The sequence below is a fragment of the Agelaius phoeniceus genome, chromosome 3 (genome assembly GCF_051311805.1).
Source record: "Agelaius phoeniceus isolate bAgePho1 chromosome 3, bAgePho1.hap1, whole genome shotgun sequence".
In the NCBI taxonomy this organism is placed as follows: domain Eukaryota; kingdom Metazoa; phylum Chordata; class Aves; order Passeriformes; family Icteridae; genus Agelaius; species Agelaius phoeniceus.
The window spans coordinates 112,387,353-112,399,621 of record NC_135267.1 but is presented as its reverse complement, the minus strand read 5'-3'; the positions used below and the strand labels follow the sequence as shown (position 1 = coordinate 112,399,621).

Sequence of the window (12,269 nt, the reverse complement as noted above, 5' to 3'; positions counted from 1 at the left end):
CACTTCTGATTGTTTCACTATTTCTATTAATCCCTTGAAGACAGGAAAGGGAATTGATCTTTGCTTAACAAGTGACATATGAAAATGACAAGATTTTTTATCAGATTGATCAAAACAGCAAATTCCAAATACCAAAGGTGTGATTGTACTGAAGCATCTGCAATTTAAAAAGGAGCTAAAAATGTGTACAAGAGCTGTGACTTTCAAGCAGAAAAGATGGGAAGGACAGTGACAAGGGTTTATTTTTAACCTAGATTAAAAACAAAGTACAAAACTGTTGATAACACCAAGCATCACCACAGCAGAATAAAACAGCTGGACAGCACAAGTGTTTCTGGTACAAAACATCTGTACCAATGCCACTTATTATTCCTGTAACATTTTAGCAATTCAGCCAAAATAAAATAACAATTTTCCTTTTTTAAACTCAATTTGCAAACGTTTATGTTTTACCAGATGATACACTATGCCTTTTTGTAGAAAGATGGAGGAACAAATTCTTTATTTGAGGAAAAGAGAGATTCTTAAAAGAAATGGAAAAAGAGAAGGTTATGGTCCAACACTTCATTGTAAAGATCACTGATCCTCCTCCTGCATGGAATTGTTAAAACATTGTGATGAAAAAAAATGGGTGCAACCTTGTTCTTCTTATTGTTCATGCCCCACATTTCACACCCAATTCTCTTGTTTTGCACATTTACTGAGCAAAAACGATTAATTACTTTCTGTTCAAGATGTTCAGCACTGCAGTCTTTGAGAGCTTTAAAGACAAACTTATTTTTCCAAGGCCTACATGAGATTGGGAAGTATTATTAACTCCATTTTGTCTCTTGCAATAACAGAACTGGGCTGAAATTCTTTCTGTGGGTTAACCCACAGCAGTCCTTGGTGCCCAGAGGGGGGCAAGAGCAGGGAAACTCCTGATGGAAGAATGATCATTTCTAAGAAAATGCTCTATCAAAAGAGACAAAATGGATTCCCAGCTGAGTCACCAGCTGGATTCACAGGTAGGGATTTACTGCTCCAGGTTTTGAGGGAGAATCATTTACTGGTTATAGATGCTCCTGTTCTGTCCCCATCAGATTTTAGCACCCCCTCCTTTAGGTCTGTGTTTCACTGGACTCACCCTCTGTTCTTAGCTCTTACCTCTTTTCTTTGCTCTCCTCTCCAACACTGTTCCCCTTCCAGATAATTTTTTTTTAGAATATTTCAGCCTAAGGCCAGTGTGTGCCATGGGAAATTCCAGCTTTAACAGTGACAACCTGACACAATTACAAGTAACTGAAAATCTTGTAATAAAAGCACCACCCAAAGCCTTAACCACAAAATATTTACAAGCTTACCACTACCACAAGTGCTCTGCTGCAGACACACACACTGCTTAGGAGAGAGTATAAATGCTCATGTGAATGGCAAAAGAGAACGACACTCAGAGATGTGTCATATACATGTATTTTTCTCCTTCACATTAACATGTTGTACTGTGTGAACACCATTTGAAATGTCATCTGGTGAATCTTAAAATTCCTGTCTTATTTCTAAGGACTAATTTTAGTTGAATGAAAAGAGATCTGCAAAAGGGCACACATGGAAGCAAAAGCCTTTGTGGGACATACCTCTCTTCCACTGAAACCTCCTTCAGCTGCTGATGGGGCTTTGTGCCTTCCATTTCTCGGATGCTCACTGCATAGATCTTAGTGGTGTAGTCAATTGCTTTTTCTCTTGCAACATCACTGTCATAACCTTAGAAAAATAAAACATAGAATAAAACAAACTACCATAGTGGGACAGGAGAGAACAAGAAGATCTGCAACAACGAAAGGAAGGAAACAAAACCTACCAAGCTCTCCTCACACTGACATTTAGCAAGTTAAATGCCTGTGTGAATCTCTGGTTGAGGCAAGGAAGAATGAAATCCTCTTTACCTCCATCTTCTTCTGCATCTGTGTCTGATTCTTCACTGTCCACCAGCTTGCTCTCCTGGATGCCCAGGAACTCCCTGGTCCAGATCATGAGGGCGGTGTCGGCGCCGCCCACGGTGAGGAGCACGGAGTCGTTGTGCAGCCACTGCACGTTGGTCACCTGGGCACTGTGCCCCACGTACTTCTTGAACCTGGCATGCTGGCCCTGCAGCACACAACATCCCCACTGGCAGCCTGGCACCCAGCAACCCTTCCTTCCTTTCCTCTCCATCACTGCCATCCACACATTCCTTACCTTCACTGGGTAGGAAAAGAGCTTCACAAACCCAAAATCATCTCCCGTGGCCAGGAGGGTCCTGTCCTTCGTGAGACTGGCCGCGTTGACAACGGTGACATCGCTGTGCATGGGCCAGATTCCCTCACAGGTGGGACCAAGCACACATGTCCACGTGTCCCATTCAATCTTCTCTATCTGCAAGCAAAATTCCCCCAGAGAAGGCTGCTTACTTTAAACATACCAAATCCACACTCATTTCATGTGTATCGTTTTCTATGTTTGACATTTTTTATTTTAATACTTTTAGTTCTTAAGAAACTGTGCTGTTCCAGCTTGTTAATACAGATTAATTTTGATGTATCTTCATCAAAAGCTTAACACTTTAAATATTCCCATTTTTCCAAGCAGAGCATGATTTGGATACAAATCTCCCTGAAGGTTTTCTGAGGTGCTAAACATTGGCAATTTTGTAGTCATGTAGAATTACATGTCACAAAGAATTAGCTTAATGAAAAGCCAGGTCCTGCTGTTTGAAGGTGCTTTATAGCCCATGTGCAAAACCAGGTGGCTTTGAGAAGGGAATTATGGCAAATGGCTGCTAATAAATAAACAAGAATAAATTTAGAGATACAAGCAGAAATCTGCACATTCTGCCATTTACAAATGCTAGGAAAGACACTGTGGAATTATTACGTAATTCTAATTCTAACCATTGTAAATAAAGCATTATAAAAAAAAAATACACCATTTGAAGACAATTCTTTAAATTAATTTTCACAGTTAAAATAATCCAGCCCAGAATTCATACCTCAGCAATTCTTATAATATGTCTTTTCCCCCTTGGTGCTTCAAAAAATAGTTGTTCTTTGGCACCAGAATTGACTTGCAATAACTTTCCTGGATACAAAAGGAGAGTTTGTTATGAATCTTAATAATTATTGTGACTACTAAGAACTTTATTTTGATTGAGTGAAGAGATTTCTGGGGGTAAATTAAGAAATTATCTTCTAAGAGAGTGATTCATAGCCAAAGTAACACAGATGCTTAAAATCACTCTAGTAAGGGTCCTATACTCTGACTCAATGCAAAAGCAATATTTTAAATACCATCCAATATCCTTAAGAAGTTGCTGTTGCACAGCAAATCAGTTTCTGCTGATAGGGAACATTTTGCTTGTATTTCACCATCACACTAATGGAAGTAAAAAAATAAATGCATGTGCTATTAATTTTCCTAATACTTTTACAAGGCAGCTTTGCCAAAAGTGGAACCTTTGCCAGCTCCCATCCCTTCTGCACTGCTCCACTGGCAGAGCCAGCTCCAGTCTGAGCTGTCCTGGGATAGGAAGTTTGCTGTGCCCATGGAGATGCTGTGGTTGCTGCCACTGGCTCACACCACGTTTTGGGGCAGGGACAGAGCTCAGGCACACAGGGGGTCCCACACAGATCACAGCTGCTCTGGGAAGGCTCACTGGCATGAGCTCATTATGGTTAATTAGCTGGGACCATCAAGCTCTAGCTTCTTGCAGGGATTGCCATGCAGAGCTCAGCAAGGAAAGGAAATTGGATACCAACAAATGTAATTGCACTGGATCCATGCAGTGCTCCATGGGGAAAAAGCATTTGCATCAGTGGTTGATCTCAATAACTCAATTTCCTGATATTCCATTTTATGGGCATTTCCAGTCTGTATCTCTGGCCAGCACTTTACCTCTGGAGTCCCAGTCGATGTGGGTGATGTAGCTGGAGGCACCTTTGCAAATGCCAACCCTCTTGCTGGTAAGGACGTTGTAAATATCCACAAAGTTATCGTGGGAAGCCACAGCCAGGTACTTCCCTGATTCTGCAAGGAGGAGACACCGTGGTTATTAAAGGGTAAATTTAACTGATACTGGTGTGGTTTTCACCACTGCAGTCAATTCACCAGGCAGGGCTGCGCCTGTTCTAGTGCAGCCACACGGAATTGTGAAGTATTTAATGCATGGAGCACACACAAAGCCAATCTTCCTTTGGGACATTCAACCTTGCCTAGACAAGAGAAACCAACTGCAAAACAAACACTCCTCTTCCACCTTATCATGCGGTTGTACCTCGTGAAAACTTGATATCCGAGATCATCTCCTTCCTGTGGTGGAAAGAGACCATGTCCTCCACAGTGTCGGCGTTCACCACCAGGAAGCTGCCGTCGTTCAGCCCGACCGCCAGGGCTTTCCCGTCCGGAGAAAAGGCGCAGCAGCGCCCGCCTGAGGAGGCACATGGAAATGAGCCTGTCATAAAAGCTGGGGCTGAGAAAACCATCGGTGAACTGCAACTGAAAGGTTTCTACATCAACTACGTGATTTTAAAATGGATTTTTTATCTCTTGAAAAAGATATGTTACAGAGGGGTATGATGGACGCTTCGTTACAGGGTTGAGGACGATGGTTTAATCCCTTTTGAAACAGGTTTATTGCAAATACCACCTTCCAGCCACATCCTAAACACACCAATGACAGAAATAAAACAAAAAAACCCACCCAGAACACATACAGAAAGGAAATCCGGATGGAAAATTCAAAGATTCATTAAGGGCAGTGTACCTCTGCCTCAGCATTATTCCTGACATACTCTCCTACAGCTACCCTCATCCATCCCCAAGTTCACCTCTCCAAAACATTTAACTCTGTTTTCCCCCAGCCAGTTAAGGGTTCATGTGCTCCAGATTTGTCACTGAAAATGAACAATTTAAAATTTCCAGAGAGATATCAATGAATTAATAAAATAAGAGTGATTTTGAGAAGGCAGTATTTCAATCTAGCTTATCTAATTTTATAGGAGGAGAGGAAAAGTGTTAATTTTAGAGAAGTTGGTTTAACAGGTAAAGCTCATATTGACAGCAAAAGATGACTGTGCTCAAAATGCAGGAAATTGTACTCTTGTCTTTATAAGGAAATTTTATAATGTCAGCTACGTACTGGCCTTAAGTATTCCTAGGCAGGAAAGTGATTCTGAGGTCAACTCATTCCCCTTGAAACTGGGGGAAAAGAGACTGAAGTTCATTTTATTATTATTCATTACAATAGATTACAGTCCTTTTTCTTCCTTCCCTTTGCACTGACTTGACACATGCCAAAGCCAATTTATTTCCTGTGCTCCCAATTCCTTAACGACCGTGTCCTTTGCCTACCCAATTAATTAAAGTGGCCCAGAGGCAGAGAGGGAGCTGCTCCAGGAGCAGGGGATCCCTGGATCCCCAGGCCAAGGCAGAGTTACCTTTTTTGAGTTTCCTGACTGCCAGCATGCGGTGCTGTGCCGAGAGCTCCCAGATTCTCAGCGTTTTGTCGTCGCTCACCGTGGCGCACACGGGCAGGAGAGGATGAGCTGCCAGGCCCCACACTTCCCCTTCCATGTGGCCCTGCAGGAAAGCATTCCACACAAGAGGAAATAATGCCTGTGGGGCTGGGTAATAGCTTCTAAACTTGCCCTGCCTCATTTTGCAAGTCCCAGGCAGTAAAGCTGTGGGGGTACCAGTTGTTGGTTTCTCTGGGTCTGCATTGAAGGCACTTGAGATGGTGGCTCCTGTTCAGACTCAGGTGTTTATTATTTCTGATCAGTAAAACAACATTTCTTATCTCACTGCTGTGAGCTGGGCAGCTTTTCATTAGAAGGCACAAAGTGGCCAACAATCTCTGAACCATCCAACTAAGAACTGACACTTGGATTATTTCCCTTTTAACCCAATAACTGATCCCACAGAGCTGCAATGGGGACTTTTCTGCCCAATTACAAAATGCCACCCAAACCCATGGAGAAGGAGGAAGAAGCAGCATGAAGAAGAAACCCAGGACAGCTCCCTGTGCCCTCCATCTTGCTTCCATCCACAACATACTAAAAATCCCAAAACCTCAATTTCTCACCAAGTGATGCACCTACACTGCTCTCTATAATCTATTTCACACTTTTGTGGATTCCAGTCTATTCTGGAGTCTAGGAAAATTTCTCCATGAATGATGGTCAAAGTCAGTGCTCCCCTGGGGATCAGGGCACCCCAGAGCAGACAGAGAAAGATTCCCAGTGCCCTGGGTTTCCACATAAAGCCTTCACCATCTCCTCTCTCCAAAGCTTTCTGCATTCCAAAAGACCTGAACGTCTGCTCTGTCTCCCTGACCAATGTCTGAAACACTTCCATGTTCCCCTCCACTGTTACTGGCTGTAATTCCTGTTCTTCCAGTGTTCTCCTTTCCAAACTTGAGATTAATAGGGAACAGTTACACCCCAAACTGGACTTTACCCTGAAATCCTAATATTGGCTAATCCTCAAAGTTTATGTCCTTTTTTAGATCCTTGTTTGCCCAAAAGACACATAATATTTTGTTTTAATCTTGCCTCATATTCTCAGTTTTCCAAGCTGTTAATCACTCTTCCTGCTTTTTTCCAGCTTTCCTTCAGCTTGCATACAGTTTGCTGGCACTGCATATCAAGGTTAAATAATTTCTTACTGCTCTCAATCTGCATTAGTGAATGAGTTCAATGTTTTATAAAACACAACCTCACACATCTTGGATATGCAGTCATGCAGGCAAGACAAATTTGAAGGATTACTTCATGTGATCAAAATTTACTGAAAAAAGAATACCAAAGAACCAGCATTTTTGTAAAAATACAGGAAATGGTTTGCTGTGGGAGATTCATACAGTACCTGAACAAGCAGAGTCATAGGCCCACTTTTATCAATTTCAAGTATTTCTCCATTTTTAGTTCCTACCAGGATGTGCCCATGTCCCAGGCTGATGGCTCGGATGGAGGGGTTGTCTTCTAAAAGCAAACCTGAAGAAAGCCAGATTTAATTTTTTTTTTTTTAATTTCATACCCCTTGCAGTTTATATATAACTCAAATCTGTTCAAAACCATGAACATGAGATAAAACTGCCTGATCAAACTGCGAGATAATCCATGGATCCCTTAGTACTGCAGAGAGGGGGTTTGTCTGTACTGTGGCAGTACAATGACTGATATTTCACTGCTTTAACAGTGACAAGGTCTGAGGGGCCCAGGAGTCCCAGCAGCCCAGACCAATGCTGTGATTACATGTGAATATCCCTTTCCACACTGAGGCCTGGGGTATTTAAAGGTCGGTCCTTCCACATCACAGGGCCCCTGCTCTCACCACAGGGAATGTGGCCAGCCAAGGAAACTGGACTGACTTTGGAACTGCCAAACTCAAGGCTGGGCACATTTCTCCTTAAAATCATTTCACCAATGAAAACAAAGCTCAATGTCATGAAATAGAGGAGGGACTAGCAGAACAAACTATAAATGACAAGGAATGCAATAAATACATCTTCTGTGGATCAAACCAGAATGTTCCAGCACAGAGTAAACAGCGTGTTGCTGTTCCCTTTGGCTTCTGGTAAGATGTGACACCCAGTCCCTCCCCTTTCCCTGCCATTTACCACCCTCCATGCACACAGTCCTTACTGAAACACACTGAAAGCCAATACCTTTAGAACTAGCAGAGAGTGCTGCTCTTTTGATAGCATATGTCTTCAGACATCTCTCAAACATATCATCCCAAAGGGCCACAATTCCATCTTTTCCACCCGTCACAAAGCCCTGCACAGCCACAGGAGGAGAGCACACACAAATGTCAGCACTTATGGGAGAGATTCAAAAGGACATGTCCAAAGGCACAATAAAGTCTCTCCTGCTTTTTATTCATGTGTCAAACTAAAAATACTGGAGTCTGTACCTATGAGGGAAAAATTCAAGTGGACAAGATGTGGAGTTGCTTTTCTAGGGTTATAACAATTTGCAACCATATGGAGCACACAGTGCTGTAAACAGGAATGCTGGACCAGGACATTTGCCTGCATGTGGGAACAGGGGATGGAAAAATGTGATTTACCCTTAGAAGAGGCAGTAGCTGGCAGTAACAGCTTCTCAAGTTATTCCAAATTCAATTGATTTAACAGATGCTTCGGCCCAAGTTCTAATAATGCATCAGGGACCAATTCTCTCATTAATTCCCTAGGTAGATTATCTGGGCCAAGTGAATGCAGAAGAGCATAAATAACTAACCAACAAAAATCTAAGTGAAGAGGATGTTCAGTGCCAAGATCAAACAGAAAAATTGATAGGAAAGCTGGCAACAATCAATTAGGGCCAGAAAGGATTGAGCCACAGGGATCTTAATTGACCTTGATATATAAAAATGTTAATAGCTAACATTCTTCTCATCCTTTACTTCTACAGTTGAAAACATAACCTCAAAAGGGTTATTCCATTATCAACATTATCTTCAAATTGCCAGGGGCAAAACTTTTTCCTTAGCTCATTTGTGTGATACAAATATTTTGCCATAATTTTTTTCATAGATGTATTGATGCAACTGAAAGAGAATTTGTTATCTGGAATAGCTAACTCAAAACCCAAAACCTTTGGATATCTGAAGCCTTGACTAAGACACAATGATAATATTATTAAAAGATCATGATAATATTATTAAAAGATCATGTTTCATATTTTGGAAACTGGTAATGCATGAATATTTTTGGGATCAGCTTGAAGAGGCAATGAGTGTTACCCATTACTCTCCTGTGGTTTACACAAACATGAAAACCACACTCCTGAGCAGAGTGAGAAATAAATTCTGAATTTTCAGAGGTCAGAAAGCTGCTGGTCAGGCACCACCACATGGAACAGGGTGCTTACAAATCCAGGTCTATCAAATAACAGCACTCATTCCTGTTGGCTTTGTTTAACCGCAAACACCTCTAAAATCCATCGGTACAACAAAAATCAACGTGGAGGAAGGTGACAGATACCTTGTCCAGTGCATGCATGGCAAACACAGGTCCATCATGGGCCTTCACTGTCCTCAGCAGCAGGGTCTCCTTCCAGATGTAGATGTCCCCAGTGGCAGCCCCAGAGAACACCAGCTCCTCCCCGCGCCCGTACGAGACGCTCATCATGGTCTCCAGCTTCCCCGCGCTCCCAAACGTGCCCCGCTTGGAGGTGAAGCCTCCACCTGCAACAGCAGCACAGGCCTTGCTCTGCTTGGGCTGGAAAGGACAAATGTTTGACCCCAACATCTCCTGGGGCTTCCTAATAATGGAAATGCAGAAGCAGCACACAAGGGAAAAGCACAAAGAAAGTGAACCCAGCAATGACAGCTCTGGAGCAGATCAGCCTCAGGTTTGCAGACTGTCTCTTCCCAAGCCAGAGAGAAATTTGGTGAGGAATTGTGCAAAACCAACTACTGCAATGTCTGGTGTAGCTATGATATTTTCTGAAAAATCCTTTCCTTAGGATTTTTCCTCCTGAGAAGCTGAGAGGCCTCAGGAACAAACTGTAACCAATGGTTGTCTGCTGCTGTGGAATGCAACAGGTGCATCTGGGATTGGTCTCATGTGGTTGTTTCTAATTAATGGCCAATCAGTCAGCTGGCTCGGACTCTTGGTCCGAGACACAAGCCTTTGTTATCATTCTTTCTTTTTCTATTCTTAGCCAGCCTTCTGCTGAAATCCTTTCTTCTATTCTTTTAGTATAGTTTTAATAGAATATATATCATAAAATAATAAATCAGCCTTGTGAACATGGAGTCAGATCCTCATCTCTTCCCTCATCCCCAGACCCCTGTGAACACGGTCACAGCCTGGCAGGATGGTGTTTGCCCACAGCAGCTTCTGCCATGCTGCTTCTCTGTAGAGGTGACCACAAGCAGAAGGTTGGTTTAGCTGTCCCCTGGCATCCTGAGCTTTTGGCAGCAGTTTGCACAATAAATGGCAGGGTTTGCTCCTCCAAATCACCACAGCCTTGCTTTGGGTCAGAAAGCAGAAGCAGCAATAAGGTCATAAATCAATGCTTAGACAAAAATACACATAAAATTACAAAATATCATTTCTACAGGTGGCCTTGTGTCAAGGCACTGTGGGCTTCACAGCTGACACCACAATAACTCCCCACTCCATTGAGCAAATCTGAATTAAAAATCACCATTTTTATTGCAAAGAGACTGTTCTTGGAGTAAGATGCTGCTTAATGCACATTCCCACCATGGAATTTGGCAAACAGCAATGCAAGTCTACGTAATCACTGCAAAAATAACCTAAAGACTAAAAAAAAGCAGGAAAAAAATTATTTATCTAAGAGCACCTGAACCACTTGAATGCTTAAACTATGCTATCAAGTGTAGGAAGCTCTTAAAATGACCTAATTTTGAGCTGTTCTGAGTACTTGTGTCATGTGTACACAATTAAAAAGTCATGAAGAGCAAAAAATCCAGTACTGAATAAAAAATGTCCTCAATCAGAACCTGATTTTCTGGGAGCCAAGGATGCTTGTTTAGGAGAATGCCTTAATATTATGATTAGAATTTAAACACAATTAACTGAAAATTCTTTCCAAGAAGGAAGGAATATTGTGACACTTGCTGACTCAGAGGTGGGTTTTAACCCCTTTAATATTTTGGTAACTGGCAAAGTTAGTTAAAACTTTAAAAAGTTAAAACCTTAAAAAGTTAAAACTTAAAAGTTAGTCAAAAGTTAAAAGCTTAACGAATAAAACAAATTCTTAAACTGGGAATAGGATGTTCCTGTATTAAAAATGTCCACAAATTCCCATGTTAATCAAATATAAAATATTCAATACAGTACCTGTTTGCTGCCAAAATTTGATGTGCTTCATCCCAACTGTGACTAGTCTGTCCACATGATGTGGATTACACTTCACTACAAATATTTTATCTTTATGGCCCCTGCAATAGAAGTAGACATTTTAAAAGCTTGGCAAGAATGACTTAAGATTTCAAACTAATTAAATCATTGATATAAATCATTTCCCCATATAACAAAAAGTAGAGAGCCATATTTCTAATCTGCAAGGGCTTTGTTTTGGGATTTTGCCTCATGGAGCTGGCAGGAAGAATTTTGAGCACACACCATGTGGAGACTACAGAAATGTGGGGAATAAAGATCCTCTCCCACTGAATTTCAGTTCATTTAAATCATAAAGGAGCAGGCAATAAAGGTCAAGGCAATTAAGAGAAGACATAAAGGTCAAGATAAGTATTTAAATGGATGGGAACTCAATAAATATTAAAAGATACTCTGACAGGAAAAATGAGGAAGTGTTTAATCTGTGGGCTTCAAGATGGAAAATAAAATAATGAATTATAAAATTGTAGCAGTTCACTCAGCAGCACATTCACCTCCAGGTTTAGTTCTTGGGTAATTAAACTTATGCTTGTTGATGTGTTTATGGGAATTTACAAGCTTGGGTCTTATCAAAGGAAAAACTATTCCCAGGTGTAAAGCATTAATTAAATCCATGTCAGTATTTTATAAACCCCCCAAAGCAGGAAGCGTGAGCTTTTCATTATAATCTGCAGGTTTGTGCTAGGATTAAGTCACTTTTTCCTGACAGGCTCAGCAGATCTAGAAAATCACATGGTTCTGAAACCCCTCTGGGTCAGTATTCCCTTTTAGTGGGAATGTCTGGATGCAAACCAGTCCTGGCCACCTTTGACATCTGCAGCACATCATCCTGCAGAGCAGAGGTGTTTGGTTCCAGCTTACTCAACAAGGATTTTAATGGAATTTGACAGGAGGTAGGAGAGCCAGGACAGGGAAACAAGCTGCATAATTTAGCTCTGAAACAATTAAAGCAAATAAATAAGAGTTCTTAATGTTGCAACAAAAAAACCCCCAAAACCTGAGAAGTCATGCTGAAATAAATCAGCCTAGAAAGATTAAGAAAAAAGAATATTCACAAATAGTAAACACAAGTGCAGAATAGCCATAATGAGTGTCTGTATATGGTGAGTGGACACCCATTTTTCAGGTTTATATGGGTCTATATGATTGTAAGGAGATGTTCTTTCATTCTTGTGTGCAAAGGCCATAGGAGGGCTTTTGTCTCTCTCTCTGTCCTCCTGTGCTCACCAGAACAGGGGAGCTGCCTTTAGACACTGCTAAAATTTAAACAATGACTTAAACGGGAAGGTTTTAGAAGATACATTCATTATATATGAATATATTCATTATATATATATTCATTATTCTATATATATAGATATATTCATTATATATATAT

The 12,269-nt window shown here is 41.2% G+C and overlaps 1 protein-coding gene across 8 annotated transcripts in view; it reads right to left on the bottom strand.

Moving 5' to 3' along the window:
* The window catches only part of EML6 (EMAP like 6), a 97,506-nt gene that overhangs the window by 21,275 nt on the left and 63,962 nt on the right, over window positions 1–12,269 (bottom strand). For all 8 annotated transcript variants that reach the window (XM_077176212.1, XM_077176213.1, XM_077176215.1 and 5 more), the window contains exons 18-28: window positions 10,832–10,932; window positions 9,002–9,204; window positions 7,679–7,790; window positions 6,877–7,004; window positions 5,451–5,592; window positions 4,289–4,441; window positions 3,910–4,041; window positions 3,008–3,096; window positions 2,218–2,394; window positions 1,926–2,127; window positions 1,617–1,743 (exon numbers count right to left, since the gene is read on the bottom strand). In XM_077176212.1, coding sequence (XP_077032327.1) covers window positions 1,617–1,743; window positions 1,926–2,127; window positions 2,218–2,394; window positions 3,008–3,096; window positions 3,910–4,041; window positions 4,289–4,441; window positions 5,451–5,592; window positions 6,877–7,004; window positions 7,679–7,790; window positions 9,002–9,204; window positions 10,832–10,932 — 1,566 coding nt within the window. The remainder of the gene's footprint in view (window positions 1–1,616; window positions 1,744–1,925; window positions 2,128–2,217; window positions 2,395–3,007; window positions 3,097–3,909; window positions 4,042–4,288; window positions 4,442–5,450; window positions 5,593–6,876; window positions 7,005–7,678; window positions 7,791–9,001; window positions 9,205–10,831; window positions 10,933–12,269) is intronic.